The 17,670-nt window shown below is 45.5% G+C and overlaps 1 protein-coding gene across 15 annotated transcripts in view; it reads right to left on the reverse strand.

Moving 5' to 3' along the window:
• The window catches only part of PHLDB1 (pleckstrin homology like domain family B member 1), a 365,610-nt gene that overhangs the window by 207,827 nt on the left and 140,113 nt on the right, over positions 1-17,670 (reverse strand). For 5 of the 15 annotated variants that reach the window (XM_075328260.1, XM_075328264.1, XM_075328258.1 and 2 more), the window contains exon 1: positions 13,544-13,717. The exons of 1 other annotated variant lie outside the window; for it this stretch is intronic. In XM_075328260.1, coding sequence (XP_075184375.1) covers positions 13,544-13,627 — 84 coding nt within the window. In that variant the 5' untranslated portion in view covers positions 13,628-13,717. Of the gene's footprint in view, positions 1-13,543; positions 13,723-17,670 lie in introns of those variants that run through there. 9 more of the 15 variants (XM_075328261.1, XM_075328255.1, XM_075328254.1 and 6 more) reach the window with 6 other exon arrangements.

Here is a 17,670-nt window from a genome sequence, read left to right on the forward strand (position 1 = left end):
TAAGAAGCTCCCTATGAAGTCAGCTGTATTTGAGCATTTCACAGTGACTCAAGATGAAAAATATTTTGTGTGTTAATGTTTGACAAGTGACCCAGATGAAACCAAATGCTGTGATGCCAAAATCAGTGCATACTCAGGCAGTGATAAAAATGCTCCTACAAGAGCTTCCAATCTAAAAAGACATTACAACACTTCCACCCTAACGTTTTCAAAGCTGTGACTGAGAAAGATAACAGCAGCACCAAGAAACCAGTGCCCAGCACTTCCTGCCAGACAAAGGTGGAGGAAAGAGCATCTCAAACATCATTAACAAGAAATTTTGTAAGTGACAAAGTTACTGTACCAATGACAGCAGATATGTTTAAAAGACAGCTCATACAGCTTGTTGTGAAGGACAGTGTACCATTATCATGATTTGCACGACCAGCTTTTACAGCTCTTAATGGAGAAATGGTGTTTCTCTGGAAAGATAAAGTATTAGAAAATTAGTTATTGAAGAAGCCCTTAAACAAAAGGAAGATCTTAAAAAGACTCTCAAAAGACACTTCATGTTTTTTAAAATGGATGCCTGCACACCTCACAGAGTGAACTATTTTGCCATCAATTTTCGATATGTTTGTGACAACAAAGAATTTGTTACCATGACACTGGCAGTAAAAGATACTAAAGCTCATCCCACCAGCCAGTTTCTCCAGGCCTTAGTGGAAAAAGTTCTGCAAGATTACGAACTCAAAAAAGAACAGGTTCTTGCAACTGTAACGGACAATGCTTCAAACATGATAAGTACAATTAAACTGATGGAGTATTGAACAACAGCTAGAAGAAAATTTAGGATTCAGTATGTTTGAGATGGAAGGCCACAGTGCTGTTCATGTAACTGAGGAACAAACAGATATTACAACAGAAAAAAAGCAAAATGATACTTTAGAATTAGATAATGTTGTTGAAGCTGCTTCAAAACACTTTCATATTCATCACATGTGCTGCGTTGTGCACACGCTTCAGCTGGCAATAAGAGATAGTCTGCAAGAGGGCCATGCTGGAAATCTGATTGGAAAAGTGAGGAAATTGGTTATTGCTGCCAGAACCCCTAAAATTGATTCCATCTTGAAGAGACGTGCTGGGAAAGGGGCAATTGTCGATCAAGCCACTCGGTGGGGCAGCACTTATTTAATGATTGAGTGATTGCTTGAACTAAAACCGTTTCTTATAGATATGGTGAACCCTCAGGTAACTCTAAATGAAGGTCAATGGACACAGGTGGCTGAATTGAAGGAATTGCTTAATCACCCATTTACTGTGACTAAAAAATTACAAGCTGAGGATTTAACTCCTGGCATTTTCATAAGGGAGTGGAAGAACTTGCTATCTTGCCTGTCCCAAAGAGGAGGTTTAATCACAGATGGCATTTCTGCTTCAATGAAATGGAGGGAGACACAGCTATTGGAAAAATAAAATTCTTCTGGCAGCTGTTTATGTGGACCCAAGTCATCGTATACTGCTTGATTATCAACAGCTTACTAAAAGAAAAAGAAGCTCTGACTGAGGTAGCAGTGAGGATGAGTGGCCTACAGGATTGCCAGGCGTAAGAGAATTTGGGTCCTGACAGTGCTACTGCTGCCATATCTTCATCCTCATCAGATGAGGAGTTTAACTTTGACAAGTATTTGGATGACATGGAGCAGACAAAGTGTTGCCGCAAGGAAAAAAATTTCACTCTGTCTCCTATAGCAGCAGATTGACCAGATTTCAGCAAAATTTTTCACTTGCTCTCACAGAAATAGAAAAATTCAATTGTTCATCAAAACTGACTGTACATGAGGCAATTCCTTTATACCCAGAAATTGTTAGAGATGTTGCCCATGTGGTTACGGCTTTGCCTCCAACCCAACTTACTGTAGAGAGGCTGTTCTCTAGCCTTAAAATTATTAGGTCACATTTGAGGTAATCTATGAAGGAGGAGCTGAGGCAATTCTATTTCTTAGAACTAATACATAGATAGAAAAACCACAAAGAACTATATCAAAAAAACACCAAAAAGGAGCCAAGACAAATGATATGTGCACACACAGAATGTGGTGAGCCTTCCTCATAAAGATGGCTGCAGCCGAGGTGCAAGATGCTGATGTCACAGCCACTCAACCTCCACATTTATAGGTCACAGTTCAGACACTGTGCATTTCACTCATTATATGATGGGCTCCCAGTGCAAGCCTTATTAGTGTGCATGTCTTATGCTAAGCAGCCGCCCCTCCCCCCTAGTGTGGAGGTTGAGTGGCTGTGACATCAGCATCTTGCACCTCGGCTGCAGCCATCTTTATGAGGAAGGCTCACCACATTCTGTGTGTGCACATATCATTTGTCTTGGCTCCTTTTTGGTGTTTTTTTGATATAGTTCTTTGTGGTTTTTCTAACTAATTCAGTGTGGGAACTCGCAAGTGTGAGAATCCTTGACGAACGGATTGCGAGCTTACATATTTTGGGCCAAAATATAAACTAATATCTCACTAATTGAGGTATGGCACATTTTATCCATTTTTGCAGGATGTGTGTGGACCTTTTGAATTCAGGTGGTTAAATGGTGAGCCTGTCATGTGTTATGTACTCATAGTGCTAACGGACCCGCCTGGACCTGGTGTTGTGCGTCATTTATAGGCCATTATTCAGACACTGTGCGTCTCGTGTATCCGTGCGAGATGTACCTATATAGTGCTGTTTTGCCCGCCTGACCTGGGTTTCTGGCGTCATTTATAGGTCACAGTTCAGACACTGTGCATTTCACTCATTATATGATGGGCTCCCAGTGCAAGCCTTATTAGTGTGCATGTCTTATGCTAAGCAGCCGCCCCTCCCCCCTAGTGTGGAGGTTGAGTGGCTGTGACATCAGCATCTTGCACCTCGGCTGCAGCCATCTTTATGAGGAAGGCTCACCACATTCTGTGTGTGCACATATCATTTGTCTTGGCTCCTTTTTGGTGTTTTTTTAACTAATACATAGACTCAATGTTAACACAATGTTATGTAGTATGTAACATATATATATATATATATATATATATATATATTTATATATATATAAATATATATATATATATATATATATATATACATACACATATATATTTAGTGTTATATGTATATATATAATATATATATATATATATATATACACACACACAAATATACATATATACATATATATATATATATATATATATATATATATATATATATATGTATTCTATATTACCAATTTGTGTGTATCAGTTCACCGTGTATAAGCTCACTCCTGGCTTCTCCCTCTAGCACGGACAGGCGCTGCCACAGCCCAATATTGCAAGAGAAGAAAGGAGAAAAATCCAGCTCTTCAGGCGAGGAAAGCCACGGTCTTTATTTTAGCATGCAGACAACGGATAGCATGACCAGCACTACGCGTTTCAGGTGAAACAATCATGATTAAAGTAAAGTACAGCTATTCTCAGGCGCAAGGTAGTGATGACAACGCTCATCAGCACTGCTGGATGTCACTGAGCGCAGCGTTAGGTTGGCGGTTGCAAGGAAAATTGTCGTCACTACCCGGCATCTGTGAATAGCTATTCTTTACTCCTATTCACAGTCGCCAGAGCTCCATTCGTGGACTACAGGTGAACTTCGTGGGAGCATTTTTGATAATTGGTGAATGAGGCATTGTGTGGGGTAAGTCTTTATTCAAATAAACAATTTTATTTTGCCTGCTTGTGTTTATTTTTTTATTACTGGGTTAGTAATTGAGGTGTCTGATAGACGCCTCTGCATTACAAACACTAGGCTTGATGCCAGCTCACACTACACAGCTGAGGTCAACCCCATAAACCATTACCCTGATAGCTCTTCTCAATTGGCCTTGAGTGGTGGCAGAGACGAGGTGCCAAAATTGGAGCATCTAAAGTGATGGACCATCCCAGCCTGCAGATGTCTTCTTTGCCTTGGCTGGTTATCAAAAACATGCTTGATTCAAGCAATGAGCACTTAAGCATTTTAGTGCTGACAAACATTAATTCAATGAGTGACCCATGAGAGACACATTTTGTGGAATAGCTGTAACATATCTGCTATGAGGGATCATTGTTGTTTATTTGCTCCCATCCAAGTGAAATGGTAAGCTCGAAAATCTGGAAGGTTAATGAACCCTAAGGATATCATTTTTGAATATTACTTTACATGAAACATACATCTTTTCTACACACAACTTGACCAACTTTGAGAATATATTATATTTCTAATCTTGTACTATTCCTAAGTAGCAGTCTATATTATAGGCAGAGATGTATTTACTGAAGTTCTGAAACACAATTCTTTTTGTTAAACAATTTTATATTTAGATTTAATTCATATTTATAACATTTTAATCCTTTCCTATAAATGTTGTATGTGCAGGACTATTCCAGTGCAGGTCAAGGTAAGATATTGAAAATTGTGTGAAAATACACTACAACGTCAAGTAACGGGGTTTGGACAAATAAGCTTCTCTGATTTCCTAAGATACAATGTTTCTAACTGTCCACAATGATGCTGTTATCACCTGGAGCTGCTCAATATGACCGCGTATCTCCACTGCCACAGTCGTTACAAGTGAAATGCAGCATAACATGGTTCAAATTCATATTAGAGACCTTGCGATACATGGTTGCATCAAATGCACCAGAGCTGCTTGTTAAAGCTAAGGCTGGTTTCACACTACGTCTTTTTAACATCCGTTGAAAACGTTTTTTTAGCGGACAAGCGGATCCAGTGCAAATGCGTTTTCATTTCAATGCATTTGCAATGGACTCGCGTTAACATCCGTTCACCTGCGTTATAGTGAGGATCCAGTGACTTGCAGTTTTTTAACATGTTTCAAAAACGCTACTTGTAGCGTTTTTGAGCTCCGTCCAAATACTGCAAATTGCTGGATCCTGACTATAACGCACGCAAACGCAGGTGAACGCTGGTGTGCTGATAGACAGGATCCTGCTTTTGTACTGAGCATGCCCAGAAAGTACTGAGCATGCCCAGAACCAGTCTCGAGTGATCTGTCTATCTCTCTACTCCCTCCCTCACCCCCTCTCTCTCTATCTCTGTCTTTCCCCCTTCCTCTCTCTCCCACCTGAGAGCTGCGGACACTCGTAACCAAGGTAAATATCGCGTAACCACTTCTCTTAGTTACCCGATGTTTACGTTGGTTACGCGTGCAGGCAGCCCTGCTCCTAGCAGCTGCAGACACTCGTAACCAAGATAAATATCGGGTATCCAAGGCCGATGTTTACCTTGGTTACCAGCGTCTGCAGCTGTCAGAAGCCGGCTCCCAGTCTAGTTCCCCTCACTCCCGATCACATGACTCCAATGCCCGCCCCTAAACATCCAGTGCAGGATCCTGCAAAATAACATATGCGTTTGCATACGTTATTTGCTGTAAAAGCAGGATCCGTACTTCCGCTAAAAAAACGTTTTCAGCGGATGTTAAAAAGACGTAGTGTGAAACTAGCCTAACGTGTCAGCACAATTTTGCAAGTTAAAGTGGAGGCATGGCCTTAATGACGTTGTTATGGAGATTAAATGTATACCTTAATGAAGAAATCTGCTTTGTTGTTGTTCTTTGAAACACATTTGAAGTTTTCGGGTAATAAGATTTAGGTGCACAGGGGCAGGACTGTACAGTGGGTCTTCTCCTGCCCCGCACCTTCTTGTCACGGTCTTCTATCTGTTGCAGAATTTAGTGACATGTTCTGGGTCTGACTCTCACTTTACCTTGAGACTCTGCTGAATAAATGGATTCCCTTTTTTGGGGGGAGGAGAGGGTTAATGTCAATTTACCTTCCAGCAGCTCCTGACTCCTGGTCTTGTGTTTCCAGTTTGTACCACTCAGAGGTCCTATATATACCCTCTACGTCCAGAAGAGGGTGCTGGTTATTTTTCAATCATTTGGAAGCTTAGCCAGGTGGTGCAAGGAGCTGGTGAAACCTTCCCTCTCTGTTGTTTTTTTTTGGCTGCAGCATTGGTGCAGGCTGCAGCAGTTCATGGTGTGCTTGTTATAGTATGGAAATTACCCAATAGTCTGTTTACTTCCTCCCCTTTTATGTTGTTTCCCCTGTGCACTTTTAGTGGCTCCTTTGTGTGTGGCTGCCGTGTGTACGAGTTGTCGTTGTCACCCCTATTAGTTTTTATTTGTCGGTGGGTTTGTTGACTTCTGTTCTTGCCCCTTTCCCCCAAGTGGTGGGTTGTGGGGGGGGTTTTACCATCAGGGACAAGGAAAGGAGATAGGGCCAGGTTGGGGGCCTGCACCTCCCTACCTTCAAGGTTGTGAGGGTGAGCGAGGGACCCCATATTTAGGGCCAGTATAAGTTTACCTATGTTCTCCAGTCACCCGTGACACTTCTCTTGTGTTTGAATGACAGGTCACTGCTTTGTGAGTGATCTGCTCTTGTTTGAAAGTTTGAGCCGCCATCCTTTTTGCTGCAGGTGGCGCATATGCAGATTCAGATCTCGGCTTAATGATGTCCTTTAAAGATGCCCCTCCCGACTCTATTACCCCTTCAGTTTCCATTGTAGCTTTCTTGCTATAATTCCAGTGCTGCAAGTCACTCTCTTAGCAGGCTTTGGGCCAGTATAACTCTGCTTTACCTCTGCCTCCAGCACTGACATAGAGTGCATTCTACTTTTAGAAGACACTCTTTGCTTTTTTAATATAGTATATGCTACTCTGCCTTGCTGATATTATCTCCTGCCATCTACACCAGTATAACTGCCTGTTTGGTTTTACATTGTTAGCTGATTCTAGGCAGAGCTCTACTCTCCTGCACTCCACCACAGCAGGGTTGGTAATCAAAAAGCAATGCAGAGCTGAGCTGTGTTTGTTGCCTGCTAATGGAATATCAGTGTGTGATGTGAAACTGCAAATGATGGACTCTGTTAATGTATATGGCAGTAGATAATCCTCGGCTGTATGCATCAACAAAGCAGGATATGTAGTTCTACATCACTGATCTCTAAGCAACAGGCAAAAAACAACTCAGCTCTGCATTGCCTTGTTATTATAAGCTCAGTTGTGTAGGAGTGCAGGAGAGTTGAGCTCTGATATAAATCAGCTGACAATGATGTAAAAACACACAGGCAAATATGTTGATTTAGATGGCATAGATAAAATCTGTTAGGCAGAGTACTGTACAGAACCAGAGAGTGTACAGAAACATAAGGTGAATTCTACTCCTAGGGGTGCTTTACACATTGCGACATTGCTACCGAAATATTGGCGGGGTCACGGTTGTTGTGACGCACATCCGGCGCCGGTAGCGACATCACAATGTCTAAATCCTAGGAGCAACAATGAACAAGCGCAAAACAGTCAAAAATTGCTGATGTGTGTCACATCGTTCATTTTCATAACGTAGCTCCAGCTGCAGGTACGATGTTGTTTGTTGCTCCTGTGGCATCACACATCGCTGTGTGTGAAGCCGCAGGAACGACAAACATCTCCTTACCTGCGTCCACCGGCTATGCGGAAGGAAGAAGGTGGGCGGGATGTTATGTCCCGCACATCTCCACCCGTCCGCTTCTATTGGCCGGCCGCTTACTAACATCGCTATGACGCCGAACGCACCTCTCCCTTGATGGAGGGATTGTTCGGCGGTCACAGCGACGTCGCCGACCAGGTATGTGCGTGTGAAGCTGCCATAGTGATAATGTGCGCTACGGCAGCAATCACAAGATATCGCATGTGTGACGGGGGCGGGTACTATCGTGCTCGACATCGCTAGCCGATGCTAGCGATGTCTCAACGTGTAAAGTACCCCTTAGAGTTACTTGATAACACAGAGAGGTGGGCTAGTCAGCAACACAAGGTGGTTCAATAATGAAGTGTCCATACAGCTAAAAAAAGTTAAAGAATATTGCAGGACACTTCATTAAAGAGAGCAGACACCCCCAAAAGGGAAAAGACAGACCCCACAATCGTACTTACCAGACAGAGATGCTGTGGAGCGCGAGGACCTGTGGTGGAACATACAAACACATACACATCGGGTGATACCATACTGTTTGGGTGACCTGGAATGCTGTGGAACACGAGGACCTGTGGTGGAACACATCAAGCACCTTTGGCACCACAGGTCCTTGATGCGCTCCATCGCAGGGCCTCCTGTTCACAGCGTTCCAGATCTACCTGTCTGCTGGAAGCAGTGCGGTATCACCGGATGCATGTGTGATGTGTGTGTGTGTGTGAGTGCTGGTTGACCGGAAGCAGGGGAGGACTGCTGTGGAGAATGACCGGCAAGGAGCATGTGCTGAAGACATGGGAGCTACACAAATTTTGGAAAGTATGGTTCTCCTGGGGGAGGGGGGCCTGCCTTTATGTGTGGGTAAGCTTACTCTCAACCTGTGTTTTCTCCCAAAATAAGCCCTACCCTGAAAATAATCCCTAGCGCATTTTGTCAGGGTAAAAAATAATATGACAGTGTCTTATTTTCGGGGAAACACGGTAGTAGTTCAATTACAGCTAATATCTTTGCTAACTTTTCATTGACCTTTTGCTGGTTTCTTGATATTTTACATTTGTTTTTAGTAATATGTGAGGTTGGACTTTAATAATAGCATCATAGAAATCTTTTAGTGTATAATGCAGGGCAGCACAGGGAGGAAATCTCACCCTTGTAAACACAGGAATGTGCTATGAGCAGGTTCCAAGGCCAGATTTCCTGCCACATGTCAAAGACTGCAAATGACATCCTCTGTGTTACTATATATACTGTAACACTTGAAACAGTGTCTGTGTTACCCTCTGCCAAATTAGAGCATTCTCTACTTACTACCTCCTGTTCATCCACACAGTTTGCTTACAAAGAAACTTTTAAGCAACTGCAACCCGAGTGACTCAAACATATATATTCTGCAGAATTGTCATCCCGTTACTTGGATACATTATTACGTAACAGTAAACAAACATTAGGGAATAATACTTCCACAAAATAAAGTAAAAGACCTAAGTGACAAACTTAAATACTGTTACATTCTATTATTACAGCACTTACTAACACTCTATTCTCTGTAGCTCAATTTCAGTACAAATTAATTCCAAATAACGCATAGATTATTGCAGATAGTGCTGCCTGTAGGGAAGCCAAATCATAAGGCATTAAAGTGGAACCTTGGTTAACGAGCAACCCAGTTAGCGAGTATTTCGCTAAAAGAGCAAAGCTTGCTGTAAATTTGCAGCTCAGTTTACGAGCAAGCTTTGCTGTACGAGCAAATACTCACCGCACACACTTCCGGTTCCGTACTTCCACCGCGCTCTGACCCGCTCTTTCAGTCCGCACAAACACGCACAAACACACACGCACACACACAATCACGAACACACACACATTATGCTCACCTTACCTTCCGTTCCATCGCCGGCTTCCCGGTTCTTGTAGTTTGCCGCTACAAGATGTATATGGGGTAACCATCCCGACGAGGGAGGAACTTCCACTGTCAGACGCTACTCAAAGGCAGCGCGCTGACCAATCAGAGGCAAGCATCTCCTGCCTTTGACGTCAGCGCTCTGGCAGTGAAAGCTCTGGGGCATCGGTCGCGATGGTTACCCGATACACATCCTGTACCCGCGAACTGAAAGAAGCAGGAGGCCGGCGATAGAAAGGAAGGTAAGGTGAGCATAATATGTGTGTGTGCGTGCGTGTTTGTGCGTGTCTGTGCATGTCTGGAATGGCACAATAGGGAACCAGGATGGGAGATTGCACAAGTTGTGGAACAAATTGTCTGCATTGCAATGATTTCCAATGGGAAATCTTGCTTTGCTAGACAAGTAACTTGGTTAACAACCACACTCCCAGAACGGATTGTTCTCGTTAACCAAGGTTCCTCTGTACATGGTTTGCCTCAGCCTACAGTCCTGGACCATGGTTTGTCATGGGTCTGTGCGTCAGGAGTCACAAAAATGTCTTGGAAGCCAATTGTGACCAAATGCTGCTTAGAGATGAATGAACTCGAAGTTCAGTGTTCAGCGTTCGTACCAAACAGATTTTTTAAAACAATACAGAGTTTGGGTTCGGAGTTTAGGCGTTTAACATATGCAAACTACTCTTGAGAGCATTGCTGTGCTCAGGTACACTCAGTGTTCAGCCCAGTGTGAGCCGCTTGCAGTGTTTCATCGGCTCGCACTCGGGGTAACAACAGCGTGATCAGATGTAGTGTGTACAAAAAAAGAATGGGAAAACCCTGCCCACCCTCTCCCTGGAAGTGACCTGTTTATGGCTAGCTTCATGTGGACGGAGATGCTCTCCAGAGGCTCACATGACATTGTTATGTCATACGATCAGCTCCAGCTGCACTGTTCCCGCCTTAGAATGAATCAGACATCAAGGGGAAGTCACAGCTGCGGCTATCACTCACTTCCTCTTGATGTCTGATACGTCTGAAAGTGGGGAGAGGGAAGTGGGCGCTGATTAGGTGCAGAGCTTATATAACGTGAGCCTCTGGAGATCGAGTGCCGACACCGCTGGAACAGTGGCGAGTACAAGTGTTGTCATTTTACTAGTGCAGTTATGCAGATTGAGACGGGGTTTTCCAAGTAGTGGCCAACCCCTTTTAAGTTAAGAAATTCACTTTATAACGCCTGCCAGGATCCACAGACTCAGACGGGCTGTAATGGACAGGCTATAGGGAAGCCACTCACCAAGCAGGACCCCTAGAACCCTGAAACTCTGTAACCCCTATACAGGGATTTGGAATTACATAGGGCCCCGGTGATCACTACATGTGGAAGGCTACAATCCGATGAGAGTAGTAGTCAGGCAGGGTCGAAACGGCAAATGCAAAACAGGAACAGAATCACGCAGACAAGGACGTAATCAGAAAACAAAGCGGAGGTCAAATTCGGTAGCGAGGTACATAAACAGCAGGCACGAGGGTAGTCAGGAAACAAGCAGAAGTCAGAACAGCAAAATCACTAAACAGAACAGGGCAGGACAGGAACCAGGAATACAGAACTATCTCTGGCAGTGGTCAGCAGACAGGAGGGAAAATAAAAAGGGGGTGGTGTCTTCCCATTGGTTGTAGCTGAATGATGGTAGCTTCAGCTGAAAAATACACGCCACCTACAGTCAGCCAGTGGTACTGCAGATCCCAAAGAAACCCAGCCCAGTGGATGAGCAGAGCCTGCGCCAACCAGCGCCGCTGGCATAGACTCCTCTCCCATCACCAGCACTATCCACGGCAGGAACATGGCATCACCTGTTGATCGAAGTAGAAGTCGCTGGAGCGGACTCCGGTGGGGACGTAACACACTTCTTGTAAAAGACCAGTCCCAACCACACTGCTTTCACAAGACAAATTGTGGTCACCAAAAAAAATGTAATCCATACTGTCTTGAGCTTAACAAGAAGTGTGGTGCCCCTGAGGCTTTAATCGCCACAGAGGTACTGCATCTCAGCCAGAGATGTGGTGCCCCATCCTGGGTAAGGAAGAGGTCATCCACCGGTATGCACAAAAAACACACAACACTCTCAATTAGCAGCTCCCCACCGGGTCAGGGTTAGGACTTGGTGTCATTAATGCTATGTATGGCCACCACTGATGATGGCATCTCCCTCCCCCTAATCTGACCTAACCGGCGGGTGGAGTCTAGTTAGTAGGGGACACTGTAGTGACAGAAGAGGAGTCGAGAAGAAGCAGTGGAGGAGTGAAGACCTGTGGTCTGGAGCTGGTGCAGCTCGATATAGGCACAAGACAGAAGGGTTCCTAGAGTCCCCAGGAAAGTGTGCCATACACTCATGGTCTCGTTCCATATACAACATATTGGAGTGGAAGGACTTGGCCGCAGGCGGGGATCCGATCCCTAGACTAGAGGAGAAGAACCAACGTGCACATCTAGTAAAACCGGAGACCTAGGTCACTACAAGTGCTGAAGCCAAACCCGCACACAAATCCGCTAGAAGGTGTCTACATAGGGCCAAGGGATAGAGCTTCAAGCCACCCGACAGGGTCCACAGGCACCGGCTCAGGGCACTGTGTGCATAGGCGTGGGACTGGCGGGAGAGAAGTTAGCACAGGAAGATGACCAGGGAAGGAACATAGGAAAGGTGCACCAATCTTGACCTCCGAACTACCCAGAATCGACTGGAGCCCATCACAGTGGAACCCAGCACTTCAAAGGCGGTCACTGACTAGTCGTGTTACCTTGGAACCTGCTACAGTGAGTAAAAACCTTGAGACTGCATCCCTGTGTCATTCTGTTATTCGCCTGAGCCTCCAGCCTTGCACCCCCGTCATCCCCTACTACTACTCCCAACCACCCTGGGGCCCAGCTCTACCTGTGGAGAGCTATACCAACCAAGCTGCGTCACCATCTGCCCCAGAGGTCCCCTCCCACAGCGTCGGCTATCTCTGGCCGAGTACCACAGGTGGCGTAACAAACTACCATCCCCATCATTCTCCCCTTTTTATGACACCACGGTCTTGGAAACAGGCCTTGCCACCGCAGCATCCAAGAAACAGAACCACGACCCGGTGATGACTGCCCCACGGCCCCAGTGCAGGCGTCTCAGTCAGAAGCATACAGGGAAAAGAATGTATGTACGGTATATATTTACCGTATATTGTTTCTTCTATGTGAGTAAAATAAAATATAAATCAAATTTGCAAATATTCAATGTTTATCCAGGAAAAGCATCTCGTCCCAAGGATAAGCCATTCATGTATTAGTCCTGAGATCCCCTGTAACTGGCTGGTGAGCATAAGAGATGATACACACAAATAACACTTATAACAGCTTTCTTAAAAAGGTAACATTATGTCACATAGGAACTTATATAATCAGATTTTTATTGTCTATTCCAGTTTTATCCCATAATTAACAGCTAATTGCAGAGTAATCTGAAGCTAGGCTGCAATTAGTATCACAAGTCAACCCTTTTATTGGTAGAAGCTGAAGACTTTCTCGCTAAGTGTGGCAAAGTATAGGGTTTCACTTTGTCACATAGCATTAACTCAGATGTGCTGTATGTTTATCTGTGCATTTAAAACTTAACAAGGGAAGTCAATTTACTTCTTTAAAATAAAGAAAAAAATATCAACAATTAGACTGGCTTTATAAGGTTGTAGAATCTGTAGTTACATCCTGAGTATCTTATACCCACCCCTAAGAGGAAATGAAGAATTGCATACGGTGGATAGGAGCCAGGATACATTTTGCATTGAGACCCTGGAGCTCCAATCTCTAGATCTTTTTTAGATGTGTTGCACAATATGTGTCTTATATACTTGGGATATCATTCAGCCTCCAGTGCAGATCGGGGATCATGGATGTTTGGGAGGGGGTTCTTATATGTGCTTGTATTGTAGGTGTTGGCTTTGTACATAGCCTACAGTTGAATATTAGTAACTGCAGCTATACTGGTGCTAACTAAATAAATATTCTTGTAGAGATTCTTAAAGAAGGAGAAATACATTGATATGAGTCAACAAAATATAAAACTAGAGCTCCAAAAATAACATTTGTAAGCAGTTCATTTTCAGTTCAGTGCACTGTACTCACCTTATGTCCGTTGTCCTCCTGGTGCCAGCAGGAAGGAAGAGCTCTGCGGTATAGCTCAATCAATGAACCACAGCACTTTTCCATATCTCCCCCAGTGGGGTGTATAGTGATAATGGGCCACTCAGCATACCAGTGGCCTCAGCCGGGGATATGGATACAACTCGCAATGCCGCAGTGAGTGGCCGCAGGCCTCTCCCTGTGACTTGTACAGGATATGGACAAAGGAAGAGAGGGAGGAGAGGTCCATTGTATGTCCAGGAAACGCAGAATAGAGGAAAAAGAAAAAAACAAGCAACAGATTATGAAGTAATGGAAAGAATTTGAGAGGTACATATCAAAAGTGTTTCATTTCAGAAAGCTATTTCATATTTAGGGTAACAGAACATTTTAAAAAGTTTCTGTGAAAAGGTATTTTATGGAAGAGCAAAGAATTTTCAGCATACCTGTTTCAGGTGACTGTAACGCCTGCCTGGATCCACAGACTCAGGTGGGCTGTAATGGACAGGCTAGAGGGAAGCCACTCACCAAGCAGGACCCCCAGAACCCTGAAACCCTTTAAACCCTATACAGGGATTTGGCATTACACAGGGCCCTGGAGATCACTACCTGTGGAAGGATGCTGTCTGAGAGAGTAATCTTCAGGCAGGGTCAAACCAGGAATTACGGAACAGGGACAGAATCGGCAGGCAAGGGACGTAATCACAAACAAGCAGAGGTCAAAACCGGATCGGGCAGTGAGGTACAAAAACAGCAGGCAGGAGGGTAGTCAGGAAACAAGCGGTAATCAGCACACGAAATCACAGAACAAGACGAAACAGGAGCCAGAATTTTCAGAACTATCTCTAGCAGAGGTCAGCAGACAGGAGGGGCATTAAAAAGGCTGGTGTCTTCCCATAGGCTGTAGCTGAATGATGGTACTTCAGCTGGGAGACACCCGCCACCTACAGTCAGCCAGTGGCACTGCAGATCCCCAGGAAACCCAGACCAGTGGATGAGCGGAGCCTGCGCCCACCGACGTCGCTGGCATCGACTCCTCTCCCATCACCAGCACTATCCACGGCAGGAACACGGCGTCGCCTGGCGATCGGAGTAGAAGTCGATGGAGCGGACTCCGGTGGTGACGTAACAGTGACTTTTCATAGTAAGCTCCCATATGTGTTTATATAAGGAAGAACACTGGTTGTGGTTATAATATGATCTATACTGTGTCTTCGTCATCAGTTCACCCATCTGAAGACTTTTTCTCTGATTTTCAGTTGTCTATGAGCTAGTGCGGGTGAAGCCTAGCTGCTATTCTGTTTCCCATATACCGGAATGTCTTCCTGTCTCTGTCTAGCACAGGTTCAATAGCAGCAGCACAGGGGAAAGTGTACCTGCAAGTCAACAACTGGGTAGAAAGGAAAAAATTTAGTAGAAAGCAGTAGCACTATCTGTGTGCCTCCCTGCCTCTCACTTTGCCCCTCCTCTCCATACACCTCAATAGGAAGTTATAATCACATCCCTGTCGTAAACAAGGCAGACATGAGCAGTATTTTACAGTGAATGGCCTATTCTGGAGACAGCGTAGGGAAGAAGTGGCTCATAAGTGGAGAAAGAAGCATATTTGTCGAAAAAGATACAGTATACTACAAAATTTCCAGCATTCACTTCTGCTATTGATTTATGCAAACTTTGATGAATCGATACTGACCATTTAAATATTAGGTAGTCTTAACATGAATGCATCAACTAACTTACAATATAGCATCAGAATGGATTAATAGTTAATTGGGTTATCTGGGACTTTGGGGTTCTTTTGGCTATAGGACTAAGAACTTACAGGCATGTAGTTGCTAACTATCTGCCTGGTCTGTCCTGCACCGATCTCTTCCCAGATAGAGTGGCCACAAATGGCTCTTGCCGGTGACTTTCTTAATTCTGGTGATGTAATTGGTGATGTTAATTACTGGTGATGTTAAATACTGGTGGTGTTAATTCTGGTGATAGAGCAGCCTCACCTCTTCTCCTTTGCTCGTTACTACTGATGTTATACTTATTGACAGCTGGCTCCCCGGTGCCTAACTGCAATCAGCATGATGTTGGCAGTAACGTCCCACCAAAAGAGTAAACCGTAAATGTTAGAGCGGCTCTATTAACACGTGGTCAAATTAAGCCAGAGAATCACCACCTGAGCCGGAACAAATTGTCCCATGGCAGAATAGGCAGGTAGTTAGAAACTACATGCTGGTACGTTCTTAGCCCATTAGCCAAAAAATTTCCTGGATAATCCCTTTAAAGAACAAACCATATTATAATTATTATTATTATTTATTATTATAGTGCCATCAATTCCATGGCGCTTTACATGTGAAAGGGGTATAGATAATAGGGACAAGTACAATAATCATAAACAATACAAGGCACAGACTGGTATAGGAGGAGAGAGGTCCCTGCCCGCGAGGGCTCACAGTCTACAAGGAATAGGTGAGGATACAGTAGGTTAGGGTAGAGTTGGTTGTTCAGCCTTATATCAGACTGAGGGTTACAGCAGGTTGTAGGCTTGTCGGAAGAGGTGGGTCTTCAGGTTCCTTTTGAAGCTTGTCAATGTAGGCAAGAGTCTGATATGTTGTGGCAGAGCATTCCAGAGTAAGGGGGAGGCACGGGAGAAATCTTTGATGCGATGGTGGGAAGAGGACTTGAGAGGGGAGCAGAGGAGGAGATCTTGTGAGGATCGAAGGTTTCGTGCAGGTAAGTATTGGGAGACTAGGTCACAGATGTAGGGAGGAGACAGATTGTGGATGGCTTTGTATATCATGGTTAGTGTTTTGAACTGGAGTCGTTGGGCAATGGGAAGCCAGTGAAGGGATTGGCAGAGAGGAGAGGTCGGGGAGTAGCGGGGGAACAGGTGTATTAGCCGGGCAGTATAGTTTAGAATAGATTGTAGGGGTGCGAGACTGTTAGAAGGGAGGCCACAGAGCAGGAGGTTGCAATAATCTAGGCGCGAGATAATAAGGGCATGTGTCGCGGGCAGAGGAAGGGACGCTGCGCTCTCCCACTGCTTGGGTCTGGCCGCTGCTGCCGCTGCTCTGTGGTGGCTCGAGCGGTGGGCCGGAGCCCGGGGACTCGAGCGACGCTCCTCGCCCGTGAGTGAAAAGGGTGGGGATTGGATTGTGGGGGATTTGAGTATTGTCCGTGACGCCACCCACGGTTGTGGTGATATTGGTGGCACCACCGCTGCTCTAGACGGGGATCCCGGAAGCGGTGACAGGGAGCAGCCTTGTTGTTAGTTCTCCCCTCCGTGGGTAGGGGGTTGGTTGTCCCGGGGCCCGGTGATGGGGGTACGGGTGGATGACAGGCGGGTTACAGGGCCTGGTGAGGTGCAGGGTCACGGGGGCAGCACTGTGCCGCACGGCTACGGTGTTGTTTCTCCCGGCAGGTTGATGGTAACTGCCTTTCCCTGCACCTATATACGGTAGATGGTTCCGATGGGTTCCCACCGGTAACCCGCTCCCCAGCTTGGATATGGGCTGGAGGAGCCCCTTTTGCCCGCAGGCTCTGGCCCTGGGAAACGGTTGCCTTGGCGGTGGCGGTGTCTCCCTCCCTTGGTTGGACTGTTGCCTTCTGTCGGGACTTGGCTGCTGGGAAACCCAGGAGGTTCCCTTCACTAACGAATTTGGCAAATTCACGGCGACTCCTAGCCTTGCCGGGGTCCGTAAGCCCCTGCCAGATGGTGCTGGCTTCTCTTTGCGTACCGGTCCGGTACCGCCGGGCCACCGCCTGTCCACGGTCCTTACGGTAGACTCCAATAGGCCACTCCTGCAGACGTTCACCACCGTCTGCCAACCTTGCTGATCTGTCCGGGCCACACACCCGGACCAACTTCAGTCTGCTCAGCTGCCACTTTTCTTCCTTCACTTTCACTTCCCTAGCTGAACTCCTTACTTTTTCCGCCTCCAGGATTGTGAACTCCTCGGTGGGAGGGCCAACCGCCGGGGCCAACCGCCTGGCCCACCCCCTGGTGTGAACATCAGCCCCTGGAGGAAGGCAACAAGGGTTTTGTGTCCGACTTCGGTGTGCCTGACCGGGAGTGTGGGGTGTGTGGGTGTTGTGCTCTGTGGCCCCTGGCTTGTCCAGGGCGCCACACATGT

The sequence above is a fragment of the Anomaloglossus baeobatrachus genome, chromosome 11 (assembly GCF_048569485.1).
Source record: "Anomaloglossus baeobatrachus isolate aAnoBae1 chromosome 11, aAnoBae1.hap1, whole genome shotgun sequence".
Taxonomy (NCBI): Eukaryota; Metazoa; Chordata; class Amphibia; order Anura; family Aromobatidae; genus Anomaloglossus; species Anomaloglossus baeobatrachus.